Source organism: Geotrypetes seraphini, chromosome 5 (assembly GCF_902459505.1).
Source record: "Geotrypetes seraphini chromosome 5, aGeoSer1.1, whole genome shotgun sequence".
Taxonomy (NCBI): Eukaryota; Metazoa; Chordata; class Amphibia; order Gymnophiona; family Dermophiidae; genus Geotrypetes; species Geotrypetes seraphini.
Window position 1 is genome coordinate 271870190 of NC_047088.1, and position 18985 is coordinate 271889174.

The 18985-nt window shown below is 43.4% G+C and overlaps 1 protein-coding gene across 1 annotated transcript in view; it reads left to right on the forward strand.

Moving 5' to 3' along the window:
- LOC117360428 (unconventional myosin-X-like) overlaps window positions 1-18985 on the forward strand; it is a 483786-nt gene that overhangs the window by 273980 nt on the left and 190821 nt on the right. The window contains exons 30-31 of the mRNA XM_033944140.1: window positions 2010-2065; window positions 10568-10710. Of these exons, the coding sequence (XP_033800031.1) occupies window positions 2010-2065; window positions 10568-10710 (199 nt within the window). The remainder of the gene's footprint in view (window positions 1-2009; window positions 2066-10567; window positions 10711-18985) is intronic.

Consider the following 18985-nt stretch of genomic DNA (forward strand, 5'->3'; position numbering starts at 1 on the left):
CTGTCCAACCAACATAGGATTGGGATGACAAGAAACAGTCCAGCCGAAGGGGGGATGATGGCTAGAGGTACAATGGAAACGACAAGCAGTCTGACAAAGGAGGTTACTTATCGTCTAGAGGGTCTGACTGTTCTGTCATGGGATCAGAAGTTGTAGACGCTTCATGTTCCGGCGCTTCACGAAGGTGCTTACAAAGGCACACGCGCCTTAGTTGTGCGCCTTTGTCGGCACGCCGAACGGCTGCACGCTGTTGGGGAGTTCTTTTAAAAGGCTCCCAAAGACTCTCGCCGGTGAAGGGGCTCCCACGCTCCTCTCCTTTTCTGTGCTGGGCCCACGGCCAGGAGGTGATCTGGGCAGCAGAAAAGGCTGCCGAAGTGGTAGTGCAGCAGAAAGGCTGCACGCCGATGGGGAGTTCTTTTAAAAAGGATGAAAATAATCCGGCTATTGGTTTGGAATTCAGATTAGCGTAGACTTTTGGATACAATAGACATTTACCATATTATCAGAGAAGTGACGGCAGTTCTCAAGTTTTAGGAAAAACAGCAGCAATTAATAAGTTATAGGATTCAAGAAGTGATTAGGAGGATAACTTTTTTTTTGGAGCTAGAAGTGTAGTTTAAACATAAGAAAAAGTTACCTCTGCTGGCTCGAGGGGAAGGGCGGAGCGGCGTTCTTGAGACCCTCCGATGTGGCTGCTGGTTCCATTTGGCGATAGCCCTGTTTCTCCCCTACTCGAATGTAGGGGCAGCAGAGATGAGGCCAGGAGCCCAGCAGTACAAGGGCCACCAAAATTGGCCGCCGGTGAACCAGGCGCCGAATGCGCTGCTCCTCTCTTGGGTTCCCTCCCCTGTAGAATGGGTAAGGGGTGTAGAGGAGGCTCTGCGGGACAGAGCCACTGAAACTGGCCTGCTGCTGATCCAAGCGCCGAATGCGCTGCTTCTCTCTTGGGTTCTCTCCCCTGTAGAACGGGGGAGGGGTGGAGAGGAGGCTTTGCGGGACAGAGCCACCGAAACTGGCCTGCTGCTGATCCAAGCGCCGAATGGTATCTATGGATAGCAGGGAAAGAGGAGAGGTGGGAGGAGATGGGGCCCATGGAGAGCGAAGGAGGAGATGGTGCCCAAAGAAGGGAGGAAAAGGAAATTAAAATTGCACTGGCTGCCAATTGAGGTGAGAATATTGTTTAAGTTTGGTTGTATATTTTTTAAGACTTTACATGGTCTTTTATATAGTTATTTTCTTGACCACTTTGAATTTGTTATAGAAAATGCCCTATATGGGGTTTGTGGATATTTGACTTTCCATCTATTATGAGATGTGTCTACAAAAGATTCTTTGGCAGAATTTTATCTTATCAGGCCGGAATATGGGATAAACATCTTGGTAATTATATATTAAGTTCCAACACCTATCTGGCATTTAGAAAATTGTTAAAAACATGCTTGTTTGCTAAATTTTTTCAAACTGATTGTAATTCACTGTGAATGTTCAATTTCTTTACTTTGTTAACCACACAGAACTGAGAGGTAACTGCGGTATAGAAGACATGGGGGGAGCCAATGCTTGCCCTGGATCGGTACCATGGAATATTGCTACTGCTTGGGTTTTGGTCAGGTACTAGGGACCTGGATTGGCCACCGTGAGAACGGGCTACTGGGCTTGATGGACCATTAGTCTGACCCAGTAAGGCTGTTCTTATGTTCTTATGTTAAGGGAGGAGATGTGCTCATAAGTGGAAGGGAGAGGCAGAAAAGAGATAGGAACTAGATAGATTGGAGGAGGAGAAAGAAAAAATGGAAGAAAGATGAATGTTAAAGATGGATATAAGAAAGGAAAAAATATATACTGAATAGACAGCAGGCCCTGGAATTAGAGTTTAAAGCAGGAGGCAGAACCAGAGATGAATCACAGATCTCGAAATATGTCTAGTGTTCTTATATGGTAACCAGATTGGTCACTGGGGATATATAAATTGTAATTGTAATCTTTCTTTGCTCTCTTCCTCTGATAAGGGAACTCTGGACATGGCTCTGGTCGATTCTGTTTGTGCCTCAGACAGTCCTGACAGGTACAACCAAACTTTTGATGTTTTTGGTGTAGATCAGTGGTCTCAAACTCAAACCCTTTGCAGGGCCACATTTTGGATTTGTAGGGCCTCAGAAAAAAATAGTTCATGTCTTATTTAAGAAATGATAATTTTGCATGAGGTAACTCTTTATAGTTTATAAATCTTTCCTTTTGGCTAAGTCTTAATAATAATATTGTAATTTATAGCTAGAGACATTTGATCAAGAAACTGTTTTATTTTACTTTTGTGATTATGATAAACATACCGAGGGCCTCAAAATAATACCTGGTGGGCCGCATGTGGCCCCCTGGCCGTGAGTTTGAGACTACTGGTGTAGATATTCAGAGGGGTTTAAGTTAGCAAGAGATGTTCCTGCCTGCTTAAACCTCCATCAGTGGGTCACGAAGGGATATTTGCGGCATTTAACTAAGAAGTGTCACTGGATATCCCTGACTGCTGCTCTACCGTCTTAATTCAGTTTTCCCCCTGTTCTTATATGTTTTTATGTTTTAAATACGTCTTCATGTAATTTTACACTGTACACCGCTTAGAAATTCGAATAAGCGGTTTAAAAAGCTTTTTAATAAACTTGAAAACATGTAGATTCCTGAGATATTCATTGCCAGTGTCTACATACCAAGGCTGGTAGGACCACACAAAAAATATTTTTCCTCAAGTCGATGCTGGCAGTAAATATTGATCAAAACCTCCATAACTTCCAGATCTGCTGAGGATATTCAGATATTCAATCCAGAGCCTGGAAATGGCCCAGCATTCACTAATTCAGCCTGTGACTGTGATGATTTAAAACCACTGCTCACCATGGGCTGAATATCACCTGGTTCTTGGTCCTCTTCCCTAACTTTCTTCTGCTGTTTTCTAGCGTTTTCTTGGTTGGGAAGTGCATTTCTTGAAAACAAATTATAATATATAATTGTTTATTGATTTGATAGTCCACTTCTTTCATAAACGAGTCAACATGCTTTACAAAATCATCACAGTTAAGAAAACAATAAACCAAGATGTTTCATTTCAGGTCATTAGCAAAAACATTGATTCCATTTTATTCACTTAATATACTTCAATGTATAAATAATTAAGTGGTTTACAATACAAAATTATATATTGCTATACAGTCAAATAATAACATTTATGCAATAATAAAATATGGAGGGGTATTTTCAATATGATATCTAAATCCAATGTTGGATGTTTGGGAAAATCCTGTAGAGAAAATGGCCATTTGCAAACCAGAAAAAGTCCAACTTTTTGTTTCAAAAATGGTCATAGGAGCTGGTAATGTAGTCCATGGTTTTAAAGATCTACGTTGCTGGTGCCTAAGGTCATCTCTGCCCCTAACCACACCACTAGGCACTATGCTTAGATGCAATTCTGGTGTCTACTTATTAAACAACTTTTTAATTGGTTTTTAATGGCGTGGTCAATTACCTCGCTGATTAAAACCAATTAAAGCAATTAAGTTATGTGTTAGTAGGGTTCCATTTATAAAATGCAGGCCAGTGTGTCTATCTTTTAGGAAAATTTTTGAAAAATGTCCAAGGGAAAAACGCATACTATCAAGCCATTGGGATTCTCAGTAGACTGGCCACACAGACATCCCAGAGAGCACTGGAGCACCCTAGGGGACACTGCAGTGGACATCATATAAAAGGTCCCAGGTATACATCTCACCATTACCCCCCCTCCAAAACCCATCCAAAACCTGCTGTCCCCAATTGGACACTTCAAAAATAGCCCTTATACCTGCAGGTGTCACTTATATGTAGGCTTTGGATGGGTTTTAGAGGGGGGGGGTAATGGTGAGATGTACTAGTTTAGAGTAGGATATGTGTCCCCTTCTCTATAGTCCACTCTACTGACCACTAGGCTACTCCAGGAACCTGTTTGCCATACAGGCTGGTATGTACTGTTTCTTTCACATCTTTGGGGGATGGGAGGGGGTCATGCTTTCATCCTTCCAGAGGTCATCTGTTCAGTTTGGATACCTTTCTGGAACTTATTCGTAACTGAAGCAGGTCTAGCCTCAACTATCCAAGTGTTGCCCTGGACATGTTCTACAATGTTCAATTATTGCTGAAAAAGTCCAAATTATAAGCTCACTCTTGATCCACCCAAAACACACCTACAATAAACCCCTTGTGATTTAGCTGCACTGCATACAATCTACATATAAAACCATCTAAAAATGTTTTGAATTTTATGTTCAAATCTTTTTTATTGCGAATGCAAACAGTACAAATAACAAAAGAATACAACAAGAGCAAGAAAAATAACATCCAACAATAGTTTTCCAGCAATAGCCCAAATAGAAAACCCATCCCCCCAACTCCCCAACCCATCCACCAGAATCCTCCCAGTGCAATCCTCCCGATCCCCCTCCAGAGAATCTTCAAAAGCCGACCAAGAGGTCTCACAGATTCCATAGGCCTGTACTCTTGTGGCCCATGGGCTACTGCAGAAAGGATCCCCCCCAAAAAAAGGGGGGTAGGCAGTGACTGACTCCAGGAGTGAGTACATAGAACACCAGCAAAGCTAGGCAACAGGATTTAAAAGGAGGCTACAATCTCTAGGAGATAAGGAAGCCAGATAGGCTCCCCAAATCAGCAGGTAACTGCACCGTCGTCGAGTGCGACCAACTGCCTCTCGGGCTTTCCAGGCAGCCAAATGATGTACCAAAGATCTCTAAGTCCAATATGAGGGAGGCTCAGAAACAATCTAGAATTGCAAAATGCATTTGCGAGCAAGAAGACATACCTTATGACACCATTAGGGACCCCCCTTGGGGAGGCCATGGAAAGCCCCAGGAAGATCTAAAACCAAGTGCTCTACAGTACCCGAAATGGAACTTCGAAATAAGCCCTGGAAATAATGGACTATGGATTTCCAAAAAGCTTGTATGGTCCAACAGTCCTAGAAAGAATGAGCAAAAGTATTGGGTTGCCGGCCACATTTCAGAAGACAGAGGGGTGAATCAATGCCCCCCACTTTATGCAACTGTACTCTATAGATCAATACATAGCATTCTCAAAGTGTCACTCCAGTTATTAATCGAGGGACCCCCCGCAGGGCATGCACAATGTTCCACTGGCTAAGATCTTTATGAAGTTCCCGACCCCAGCCCCCCTGTATCCGCGTGTTATCTTTAGGGCATGCAAATTCAGAGAGGGCTCTATATAATGCTGAGGTAGAACAGAGTGCCACCCCATCAAAGAAACCCCGAAAGCGTACCCCCATCTGCTGTGCGATCCGCTCCTGAGGAAGAGAGAGAATATAATGCTTAACTTGACAATAGGCGAAAGTATCACCCCAGCACCTACTCAAATGATCACCAAAAGCAGCAAGAGGTTTCAGACTCCCCCTCCTCGGTCAACAAATGTTCCACAAGAGTAAATCCTTGGACTCCCAATTATGAAAAGTAGGGCTATCCCGGCCCAGCAGAAAGGCCAAGTTCCCACTGATGAGTAACTGATTTGTCACTTGGGGGTCCCTTCCCAATCTACTGACCAAACTCCTCTACACAGCGCACACAGATTTCAAAAGAACACTTGGATGGAACAGGACGGGGAGTTCCTTAGCAGGCAAGTGTAACAGACTAGATAAAGAATGAGGTGCATAAAAAGCTCATTCAAAATCCAAAGGAGTATATTGTTGCATTCCCTGCAACCAGTCTTTCAGATGTCTAAGCAAACAAGCTTCATTATATACTGTATATACTCGAATATAAACCGGGATTTTGGGGCCCAAAAATTGGCCCAAAAATTGGGGGTCCCGGTTTATATTCGGGTCAATGCCCCCCCTCCCAGAATTTTTTAAGGCCGCCGCCGCCAAGCTCTGCCCCCTTCCTCCTCCCTACTCTATCTGCATACCTCTGCCGATTTCTGGTGGAGGTGCAGTGGGCAGGAGAAAGCTTTCTGAACTCCTGCCCCGCTGCTAACCGGCTGCACGGATCCACTTTGTTCATCTCAGCAGCATGAGCAGCAGCGCGATTTGGCGCTGCTTCTTGGCACTGAGCGGCTTCCTTACTGGCTCCCGCAAATTCTCGTGAGAATTTGTGGTAGCCAGTAAGGAAACCACAAAGCAGCGCCAAATCGCACTGCTGTTCGTGCCGCTGAAATGAACAAAGTGGATCTGCACAGCTGATTAGCAGCGGGGCATGAGTTCAGAAAGCTTGCTCCTGCCCGCTGCACCTCCACCAGGGATCAGCAGAGGTATGCAGATAGGGCAGGGAGGGGGGGGTGGACAGAAGGCAGAGCCTGGGAGGGAGAATGCAGAGCCTGACAGGGGAAGGAAGGAAGGGTGCTGGGTGCAGATCCTGACAGGTGAAGGAAGGAAGGGTGCTGGTTGCAGAGCCTGACAGGGGAGGGAAGAAGGAAGGGTGCTGGGTGCAGTGCCTGACGGGAGGGATGGAGGGAAGGGGCTGGGTGCAGAGTTTGGCAGGGAGGGTGATGGGTGCAGTGTCTGACAGGGGAGGGATGGAGGGAAGGGTGCTGGTTGCAGAGCCTGACAGGAGAGGGGAAGAGGGAAGGGGACTGGGTGCAGAGCTTGGCAGGGAGGGTGCAGGGCAGGACACTTGAATATTAAGCCACCCAACTTATATTCGAGTCAACCATTTTTCCTCCTTTTTTGGGGGAAAAAGGGGGTCTCAACTTATATTTAGATTGACTTATATTTGAGTATATACAGTAGACCAAAATCAGGAAGTCCAAATCCCCCCTGCATCCACTAAATAATGAAAGCGCACTTTCGGCTTACGAGACTTCCAACAAAAGCGAGACAATAACCGGTTCAAACAGGAAAGATCCTTCCGCAATAGGCGAAGCAGCAAAGTTTGCAGCACATACAACCAACGGGGGAAAATCACCATGCGAATCAGGGCTATACGGCCCATCAATGTTAAAGGGAGATCACTCCAGGCCGGAAACTGAACCCTGGTATTCTCCAAAAGCTTAGAAACATTAAGCGAATAGAGCTGTGACATAGAGATTGAGCGATACACCCCCAAATATTTAAAAGAGCCCATAGCCCACCGCAGGAGAAAGGAATCGCCCATGAGCTTCGAATTTTAGAAAATGACATGGTGATAAAATTTATCACTGTTCCTGTAGGAAACCATCTCCATGTCGTTCTTTAAGGAGAGAGGAAAGAATCATAGCATGAATAAGAACATAGGAATAGACTTACTGGGTTAGACCAATGGTCCATCAAGCCCAGTAGCCCGTTCTCATGGTGGGCACAACCTCTGACCCTCAAGCCTTGCATCAAAGAATGCTGGTGTAGAAGGACTGAGAAATACTAAATAATGATATGGGATTGTTTCCCGCGGGGATGGGAACGGTGATGAATTTTGTCTCCGTGTCATTCTCTGTTTGGAAATGTTGGCTAAAATTTTTGGGATTTATTTTTCTGCTTTGAAAATGAGCCACAAAAGAATTTGGCGTTAATATTCAAATGTTGTGGTTAACATTTTATTAATTATGATGTTTAAAGAGGCAAATCACAAATTTTTCATCCAAGCTAGCAAACAAAGTATTCGTTATCAAACTTAGATGACCTTTGTGGCAAGGATGCTTAGGCTAGGCCGGAGTGACCCACCCGAAGCCCTGTGCCACAAGGAATAAAGGTTTGTGACCTGGATTCTGCCAGTGGCTCCCAAGCCCACTGCTGTGCTCTGGCTATGCTTTTCGCTGAGTGCATAAAATAAGTTCGCCACACTGAATTTCAAAACAAAACCAACGGCGCAGAATCTACTCCATTTTCTCGTGTAACTTTGCCAGACAATCTCGGTCCTTCTCCAGGATTTTCTTCTGTGAACACAGAACAGAAGTATTTGTTTAGCACATTTGCTTTCTCCTCATCACTCTCCACATATTTGTTCCCAGCATCTTTTAGCCTAGCAATTCCATTTTTTATCTTCCTCCTTTCACTAATATATCTGAAAAAATTTTTATCTCCCTTTTTTACATTTTTAGCCATTTGTTCTTCCGCCTGTGCCTTCGCCAAACGTATCTCTCTCTTGGCTTCTTTCTGTTTCACCCTGTAGTCCTTTCTGCTCTCCTCTTCTTGGGTTTTTTTATATTTCATGACCGCCAATTCTTTCGCCTTTATTTTCTCAGCCACTAGGTTGGAGAATCATATCGGCTTCCTTTTTCTCTTGTTTTTATTGATTTTCTTCACATAAAGGTCCATATGACACTATATTATTTGGTACAGCAATGAGAACTCAGAGTCCGATTTCTGCAAACAATAACAAGTTATTGTTGATATTAACAGGGGTCGCCATGCAACAGATTACTCAAAATTGGAAAGATTATTCTAAATTAAATTATACATTTTGGTGGAATTCAGTTTGTCATATATATAAGATGGAAAAGGTGTTAGCATTACAACAAGGGAATCTTCATAATTTTAAAAAAATTTGGGAACCATTGACTAATTATTCTAATGATCAGATATCTTAGCACATGGGTAGTAGATATGTGAGGGCGGGATGGGAAATGTATATCATATGGAAATAGGAATATTGATAAAAAGGGGGGTTTTTATTCTTTATTACAAGATGATTTGTTTGTAAATACAAGTGATATATGACAATTGATTATAATATGTTTAATTCACTTGTTGTAAGAATTCAAAAATGAATAAATAAAATTTAAAAAAAAAAAAAAAAGGTCCGTAGCCATTTTTATCGCTCCTTTCAGCTTAGACCACTGTCTTTCCACTTCTCTTATGTCCTCCCATCCTAACAGCTCTTTCTTCAGGTACTTTCCCATTGCATTAAAGTCCGTACGTTTGAAATCTAGGACTTTAAGTATCGTGCGGTCGCTCTCCACTTTAGCCGTTATATCAAACCAAACCATTTGATGATCGCTACTTCCCAGGTGAGCCCCCACTCAAACATTAGAGATACTCTCTTCATTTGTGAGGACCAGATCCAATATCGCTTTTTCCCTTGTGGGTTCCGTCACCATTTGTCTGAGCAGAACCTCTTGAAAAGCATCTACAATTTCCCTACTTTTTTCCGATTCCGCAGACGGAACATTCCAGTCCGCATCCGGCAGGTTGAAATCTCCCAACAGCAGAACCTCCTCTTTCCTTCCAAACTTTTGGATGTCCACAATCAGATCCTTATCAATTTGCTGCGATTGAGTCGGAGGTCTGTAGACTACACTCACATAGATAAAATTTCCATCTTTTCTTTTCAGAGCGATCCATATCACTTCTTCCTCTCCCCAGGTCCCTTGCATTTCAGTCGCTTGAATATTGATCTTTACATAGAGAGCTACTCCTCCACCTTTTTGACCATCTCTGTCCTTCCTAAAAAGATTATATCCCGGTATGTTTGCATCCCATCCATGTGATTCACTGAATCATGTCTCTGTGATAGCGACAATATCTAGATCTGCCTCTAATATCAGGGCTTGCAGATCATGAACTTTGTTGCTTAGACTGTGAGCATTTGTGGTCATTGCTTTCCAGCTATTTTTCAGCGGTAATCTCCTTTTTCGTATAGATTTTTGTTTTGTTTCACTTTCAGTTGCAATGCTAAGAAATGAGTTGCTGATATTGTTTATGTTGCAATCTTTACTATCACATCTTTTCTTTTGCCGGGGGTGGTCTCTATAATTGTCCTTCGTACATACACCACCCCCACCTTCTAGTTTAAATGCCTAGAAAAATATTGTCTAAATTTCTCTGCAAGGTTTCTTTTTCCTGCTGTAGTAATATGTAGCCCATCAGTGCAATATAGCTTCTTGTCCTTCCATGTATTTCCCCATCCTCCTATGAACCTGAAGCCTTCTTGATGACACCAGGCTTTGAGCCATCTATTAACGTCCTCTGTGTTTTTCACTCTTTGCTCTCCCTTTCCATATGCAGGCAGTATTTCAGAAAAAGCTAAAGTGTTTACAAAAGGTTTCACGCCTCACCAAGCTCCCGAAAAGCTTTCTGTTATCTGCTATAAATACCCTTATAATAGAACACACATAGTGTGGCTTCTGCCCGGAGGATCAGAGCAAATTTAAAACAGGCACAAGACATTCACTTATGAGTCGTCTTCTTAGTCCCTCATGTAACCTCTGTGCCATAAACTCAGGCATTTAAGTTGGAACATTCTGCCAGGAAGAGCTTTTCCCTGCTGCCCTGCTTTGAGCAAAATATCATCTGTGGAGGATTAACGACTGACATCCAACTCAGGACAAAATGAGGGCTGGGAGGATTTCATTTTGAAAACTTATGTCTGTGTTTTGTATTAGTTTAGATGTCGTCTTTTCAAAGGGGAATTCCCCAACACGATTCCCATGACCCACAAAGTGCCTAGGCTGTTGAAATATTATGTCTCGGCTAGGTCTTGCTCATACTACGACTTAGCATTCCTATAGCACTCAGAGCTGTTCATATGACTTATATATGGTCACATACTGATATTTTCAACTTTTGGTGACAGCATGTTTTTAATCATTTCTTCTATCAATTTTCTTACAGACCAAACTCTTTTGTAATCATCACAGCAAACCGCATTATTCACTGCCACACAGACACGCCAGAGGAAATGCATCACTGGATCTGCCTCTTGCAGAGACCCAAAGGAGATTCCAGAGTGCCTGGACAAGAGTTTCTGATCAGAGGTAGAGAATGACATGGGGACAAAATTTGTTCCTATGTCCACTCCATTCCTACAAACTCAAACTCTGATCCTATGCCTACCTGTTTTATAGTTTTATATATTATGTAGGGTCTTTTGTGGGCGAATAACCAATATGATCAAAGAAAAATACTCCAAACTGTGCAACTGTCTCATGCATCTAAACAGATTAAGCACAGGTAAGGTGAAAAGAAATGGGATATCAAGGAGGAAGAAAGTAGAGAAAGCATGGTTACTTATAAAACTACTGCTACTACTATTAATTATTTTTAGAGCGCTACCAGACGTACGCAGCGCTGTACAGAGTCACAAAGAAGACAGTCCCTGCTTGAAATAGCTTACAATCTAAACCAGGGGTGTCAAAGTCCCTCCTCGAGGGCCGGAATCCAGTCGGGTTTTCTGGATTTCCCCAATGAATATGCATTGAAAGCAGTGCATGCAAATAGATCTCATGCAGATTCATGCAGAAAACCCGACTGGATTCTGGCCCTCGAGGACCGACTTTGATACCTGTGATCTAAACAGACAAACAGGTTGCCAGGGTGGGGGATACAGCTAGAGGGGATGATTAATCTGCTGGCTAGGGTGGTGAGCCGAGGGGAGTAGGGTTATGGATTGAAGGTTATATCAAAAAGGTGGTTTTTCAGTCTGCTTTTAAACAAGGGAAGGGGCTTGCCAGACAAATTTGGGTAAACAGTGAGACTTTACCACTGGTGGGTAGGACACTGCTTACACTGACTGCAGTAAAGCAGAAAAAAACATATTGAAAAGTCTGTTTATTTCTTTGTGGAATCAGACAGGCTGCATGTGGTACTGAAAACCTGTTCAACTTCTAGAGCCTGACCAAGATGAAGAACCTGCCTTTGGGTGTGTTAGTACATAGCGATCTTAAGGTGGTCATACAGGTAGAAAAGGTAATGACGAAAGCTAGAAGAATGCTTGGATGATTATGGAGAGGAATGGCCAGTAGAAAAAGCATCCAGGGACAGCAGGCAGCTATTCTCACTAATTTGTGACGTGATCCAACGGAGCCCCGATGCGGACGCCTCACAAGCAGACTTGCTTAAAGAAACTCAAAGTTTCAAGTCGCCCGCACCGCGCATGCGCGAGTGCCTTCCCGCCCAGCACAGGGCGCGTCTCCTCAGTTCAGATAGCTAGCAGAAAAGCCAATCCGGGGAGGAGGGTGGGACGTGAGAATAACTGCCTGCTGTCCCTGGATAACACCTGTTACGGTAAGTAACTGTGCTTTATCCCAGGACAAGCAGGCAGGTATTCTCACTAATGGGTAACCTCCAAGCTAACCAGAATGGGATGGTGGGAGTGTTGGCAATTTAAGAGAATAAGTTTTGTAATACTCTCTGGCCAAAATGGCCATCCCGTCTGGAGAACACATCCAGATAATAGTGAGAAGTGAAAGTATGAACCGAGGACCAAGTGGCAGCCTTGCAAATTTCCTCAATAGGTGTAGATCTGAGGAAAGCTACTGAAGCTGCCATTGCTCTGACTTTATGGGCTGTGATTCTATCATGTAGTTGTAATCCAGCATAGCAGAAGGAAATACAAGCAGCCATCCAGTTGGAGATGGTACGCTTAGAGATAGGATGTCCCAACTTGTTTGGATCGAAGGAAACAAAAAGTTGAGGAGCAGTTCTGTGAGGTTTGATGCATTCCAAATAAAAGGCCAAAGCATGTTTATAGTCCAGAGTATGAAAAGCTGATTCTCCAGGATGAGAATGAGGTTTTGGAAAAAACACTGGAAGAGTAATGGATTGGTTGAGATGAAATTCCGATACCACCTTAGGGAGGAATTTAGGATGAGTACGGAGGACCACTTTGTCATGATGGAAGACAGTGAAAGGTGGATCAGCAACTAAAGCTTGCAGCTCACTGACTCTTCGAGCAGAAGTGAGGGCAATGAGAAACACCACTTTCCAAGTGAGATACTTCAGATGAGCTGTAGACATTGGTTGAAATGGAGGCTTCATCAATTGAGCAAGAACATCATTGAGGTCCCAAACCACAGGAGGCAGTTTGAGAGGAGGTTTGACATTGAAGTCCTTTTAAGAATCTGGAAACCACTGGATGAGCAGAGAGGGGTTTCCCTTCAATAGGCTGATGGAAAGCCGCAATTGCACTAAGATGGACTCGGATCGATGTAGATTTGAGACCAGAAGTGGATAAGTGCAAAAGGTAATTCATAACAGAAGGTAAGGAAGAATGTTGAGGCTCCTTATCATGAGAAAAACACCACGTAGAAAATCTAGTCCATTTTTGATGATAGCATTGTCTAGTGGTAGGCTTTCTAGAAGCCTCTAAAATGTCTCTGACAGGTAGAGAAAACTGAAGAGGAGTCATGTTGAGAGGTACCAAGCTGTTAGGTGTAGAGACTGCAGGTTGGGATGAAGCAGAGATCCCTGACTCTGTGTAAGCAGAGATAGAAAAACTGGTAGAAGGTATGGCTCTCTGCTGCTGAGTTGAAGTAGAAGGGAGTACCAAGGTTGTCTCGGCCACCGAGGAGCAATCAGAATCATGGTGGCATGATCATTCTTCAACTTGACCAGAGTCTTGAGAATGAGAGGGAATGGAGGGAATGCATACAGGAAGATATTCGTCCATTCCAGAAGAAAAGCATCTGCCTCGAGGCGATGAGGAGAATATATCCTGGAGCAGAACTGAGGCAGTTTGTGGTTGTTGGGAGCTGCAAAGAGATCTATCTGAGGCATTCCCCACCGTGAAAAAATGTGATGAAGAGGCAAGGAATGGAGTGTCCATTCATGAGGTTGCAGAAGACGACTCAAGTTGTCCGCCAAGCAATTTTTCGTCCCTTGGATATAGACAGATTTGAGGAAGGTGTTATGGTGGATTGTCCAGTCCCAAACATTCTCTTCATTTTGCCTCTTTCCTCCACTGGATTTCCTTTCTACCCTAACTCTTGTTAACCGTGTCGAGCTTTACGAATGTAGAGATGATGCGGTATACAAACCTAAGGTTTAGATTAGATTAGCTTCTTGACAAAGGGAGGAAGATCCCGTCCCTCCCTGTTTGTTGACATAATACATGGCGACTTGGTTGTCCGTCCAAATAAGAACGTGAAGAAGATGTTGAAAAGCATTGAGAGCCTTGAAAATTGCTCTTAGTTCCAACAGATTGATGTGACTTTGACAATCCGTACTGGTCCAGTGGCCTTGTGTGTGGAGACCATCAAGATGAGCGCCCCATGCATAGGTCGAAGAATCTGTTGTGAGGACCTTCTGATAGGGGGGCGTTTGAAAAAGCAAGCCTCTGGAGAGATTAGAAGAGAGCATCCACCAACGGAGAGACTGCTTCAATGAAGGAGTGACTGTTATGTGTCGAGAAAGTGGGTCGCAAACCTGCATCCACTAAGATGCCAGGGTCCAGAATTCTGAGTTGAAGTCTGGCAAAAGGAGTCACGTGTACTGTGGAGTCCATGTGACCCAGTAGTACCATCATGTGTCTCGTTGAAATTGAAGAGTGGGAAGACACTGCTTGACAAAGTTGAAGGAGAGCTTCCAGACGTTGTTGCGGAAGGAATGCTCTGAGTTGAATAGTGTCCAGGACAGCTGCGATGAATTGTAGATTCTGAGAGGGTTGAAGTTGGGATTTGGGAAAGTTGATTTCAAATCCCAAACTCTGTAGGAACCACGTAGTCGGTTGGGTCGCTACAATAACCCCTTGAGATGTTGAATCTTTGATGAGCCAGTCGTCCAAGTAGGGAAACACCTGAAGACCATGGTTTCTAAGAGCTGCAGCTACCACTACCAGGCACTTGGTGAACACTCTGGGCCAAAGGGCAGCACTCTGTATTTATAATGCAGATTCCCCACCCGAAATCTGAGATATTGGTGGGAGGCCGGGTGAATGGGAATATGAGTATAAGCCTCCTTGAGATCCAAAGAGCATAACCAGTCGTTCTGATCTAGGAGGGGATAAAGGGATGCCAGGGATAACATGCAAAATTTTTCTCTGACTAAAAATTTGTTGAGAGCCCTGAGATCCAGAATGGGTCGCAGATCGCCTGTCTTCTTCGGAACAAGGAAATAACGGGAGTAAAAACCCCTGTTCTGCTATTCCAAAGGAACTGGTTCGATGACATGGAGACAAAGCAGAGCTTGAGATTCCTGAAGAAGAAGGGCGGTCTGGGATGGACTGGAAGGATACTCTTTTGGAGGGAGCTCTGGTGGAACCTGAGTGAAATGAAGAGAGTATCCTTCCCTGATGATTGACAGCACCCAGAGGTCGGATGTTATTGTCTCCCATAAGAAGTGCCATCTCTGGATCAGACTTTGGTCCATCAAGTCCGGTGATCCGTACACGAGGAGGCCTTTCTAGGTGTACACCTGGCGTAAATTTTTAGTCACCCATATCCTTCTATGCCTCTCGTAAGGAGATGTGCATCTAGTTTGCTTTTGAATCCTAGGATGGTCGATTCCGCAATTCAGAGACAGAACAGTGGAGGTTATGCTCTGTTTTAAACAGTCAAAAAGGCTGCGTAGCCTTAGGTGCAGCAGAAAGTTGAGATTTCTGTTGCTTCTGATTCTGCTGTTTCTTGGGAGGAGGGCGAGTGTAAGGAGCCATCCTCGGAGCAAAACGCCTCTGGTAAATAGGAGGAGGGCGTACAGGCTTGGCAGGAGCTGGCTTTGGCTTAGGTCTGACAATAGAAGCAAAGGATTTTTCATGCTCAGACAATTTCTTGGTGGCTGCCTCAATAGATTCATCGAACAGGTCATTGCCTGCACAAGGAATATTAGCCAAGTGGTCCTGAAGATTAGGATCCATGTCAATGGTACGAAACCAGGCAAGGTGATGCATTGCTACAGAACAAGCAGCCGCCCGAGAAGACAACTCAAAGACATCATAAGACTGAAGTAGATCTAATCTGAGTTGTGATAGAGAAGCAATGACTTCTTGAAATTCAAAGTGCTTTTGAGTATCTAAATAACTAAGAAATTTAGGCAAAAAAGAGCAATGAGGAACTCAAAATAAGTGACAAAATGGAAATTGTAATTGAGGACTTTAGAGGATATCATGGCATTTTGATAGATGCGACGTCCAAATTTGTCCATAGTTTTCCCTTCTCTTCCAGGAGGAACGGTAGCATAAACCTTGGAAGGATGGGATCTTTTCAAGGAAGACTCCACAAGTAGGGATTGGTGAGATAACTGTGAATTCTCAAATCCTTTACAATGGAGAGTTTTATATCTGGAGTCTAATTTGCCTGGAACAGATGGAATTGCATAAGGAATCTCCAGGCATCTGGTAAAAGTTTGAGACAAAAGCTTGTGAAGAGGAAGCTTAAGTGACTCTGCTGGAGGTTGAGGAAGATGCATGACTTCAAGATACTCATTAGAGTATTTGGAACCAACATCCAATTGAAGGTCCAAGTCAACAGCCATTTGACGAAGAAAAGAGGAGAAAGATATCTGATCCGGTAGTGCCTTGCCTCGAGAAGTTAGGACCCAAAGTGGTGAACTGGGTTAGAAACTGGCTGTCGGACAGATGCCAGAGGGTGGTGGTTAATGGAAGTCGCTCGGAGGAAGGAAAGGTGAGTAGTGGAGTCCCTCAGGGTTCGGTGCTGGGGCCGATCCTGTTCAATATGTTTGTGAGTGACATTGCTGAAGGGTTAAAAGGAAAAGTGTGCCTTTTTAATAATAATAATAACAGTTTATATACCGCAATACCGTGAAGTTCTTTTGCAGATGATACCAAGATTTGTAACAAAGTAGACACCGAAGAGGGAGTGAAAAATATGAAAAAGGATCTGCAAAAGTTATAGGAATGGTCTAATGCCTGGCAACTAAAATTCAATGCAAAGAAATGCAGAGTAATGCATTTGGGGATTAATAATCGGAAGGAACCGTATATGCTGGGAAGTGAGAAGCTGATATGCACGGACGGGGAGAGGGACTTTGGGTTGATAGTGTCCGAAGATCTAAAGGCAAAAAAACAGTGTGACAAGGCAGTGGCTGCTGCCAGGATGCTGGGCTGTATAAAGAGAAGCGTAGCCAGTAAAAGGAAGAAGGTGTTGATGCCCCTGTACAGGTCATTGGTAAGGCCCCACTTGGAGTATTGTGTTCAGTTTTGGAGACCGTATCTGGCGAAGGACATAAGAAGACTTGAAGTGGTCCAGAGGAGGGCGACGAAAATGATAGGAGGCTTGCGCCAGAAGACGTATGAAGAGAGACTGGAAGCCCTGAATATGTATACCCTAGAAGAAAGGAGGGACAGGGGAGATATGATTCGGACATTCAAATATTTGAAAGGTATTAACGTAGAACAAAATCTTTTCCAGAGAAAGGAAAATGGTAAAACCAGAGTACATAATTTGAGGTTGAGGGGTGGTAGATTCAAAGGCAATGTTAGGAAGTTCTACTTTACGGAGAGGGTGGTGGATGCCTGGAATGCGTTCCCAAGAGAGGTGGTAGAGAGTAAAACTGTGACCGAGTTCAAAGAAGCGTGGGATGAACACAGAGGATCTAGAATCATAAAATAATATTGAACTAAGGCCAGTACTGGGCAGACTTGCACGGTCTGTGTCTGTATGGCCGTTTGGTGGGGGATGGGCTGGGGAGTGCTTCAGTGGCTTGGAGGGTGTAGATGGGCTGGAGTAGGTTTTAACGGAGATTTTGGCAGTTGAAACCCAAGCACAGTACCGTGTAGAGCTTTGGATTCTTGCCCAGAATTAGCTAAGAAAAAAAATAAAAACTTTTTAATTGAATCAGGTTGGGCAGACTGGATGGACCATTCGGGTCTTTATCTGCTGTCATCTACTATGTTACTATGTACCAGAATATTTAAGGAGGATGGTTCGAAGAAATTAGCCAAGGATCTTATAATTCAGAGCCACTCAGCCTGCACTCAAGCCCACTGCGGATGAACCAGGGCGAGTCTTTCTCCCAAGGGATCGATCCTGGAGCCCCCGAACTTTTAGTGCAGGCTGTCCAAGTGGGTGCACTGCAAAGCAGTCTGCTCCTTGGAAGCAGACCATCAACCTTAGAGTCTACGCTCTCCCGCAGCTAGAGATGCCCCAAGATTGAGATCCTCTGCAGCACTGAAAAGCCTTGTAAACAGTAAGCAAAAAACAAATTTAACTGAAAAATAAACACAAGCAGAAAAGACAGGCTCTTACCATCTTACTTATAGAGCGACAACTGAAGAAATGGAGGACAAACCAGAGGGATGGGAGGCAGAGCAAAGGAATGTTAATGAGGCCCTCTACAAGAATTCTCACGAAAAGAGATTGACTACCACAAGGTTTAAGAATAAAGTGTCTTTCGTACTAGAAATATAGAATAAGGTATCAGAGAAGAAGATGAAAAGGTAAAAGATGTAAAGAGAACAGGAAGTGAGATGAGATTGAGATGAAAAACAATTTTACATTCACCTTTAAATGACTGTTTTCCATCCTAAAGACAGCTCTTCCATCAGCTCCGGCCTCCACATTTCCCAGGTCCCCAGCATGCTAGAAAAGAAATCTTCAGTGTTATTATTTCTCCTAGCACAAAAACTGAAAGGGCCACCATGGGTCCTCCCAACATAGCAAATGGGAGCGCCTGCTACGACATAATAATCCATGAATATAAAGCACAAAAGTACCTTATATACCGAATAGAACTAACCAAATATTCATATTTGATTCAGCACCAAATAGTGCCCTAAACACATTATTTAAATTCTAATACGAATAATCCAGGGCTCTATGGTGCTAAATCCTACCGAGAAACATTTCACCTATAATTTTGTGTCACTTCTTTTATTATTCGTTATGTTAAAGCTCAATGTCCATTATTCTACTTGTCCTGATTTGTTTTAACATTTTATGTATGTAACCATTTTGTAAACTATTTTGATATAAAACAGTATAAAAAATTTTTAAAATAAATAATAAAAAATAAATTATTAAAAAAAAAAAAAAAAAAGCTACTTTTAACAACATAAAGGGTGGCAGAAGTACATCTCCAAAAAATGTAAATTACCAAAAATGTGAAGATTCTAATTCAAAAATTGGTAAACGACCCCTTTTGAACCCAGCACAAGGAGGACACTCCAAGTTGAAAGGGGATAGATTCTTACAAATGTAAGGAAGTTCTTCTTCACCCAGAGAGTGGTAGAAAACTGGAACAATCTTCTGGAGTCTGTCATAGGGAAAAACACCCTCCAGGAATTCAAGACAAAGTTAGACAAGTTCCTGCTGAACAAGGACATACGCTGATAGGGCTAGTCTTGGCTATGGCGCTGCT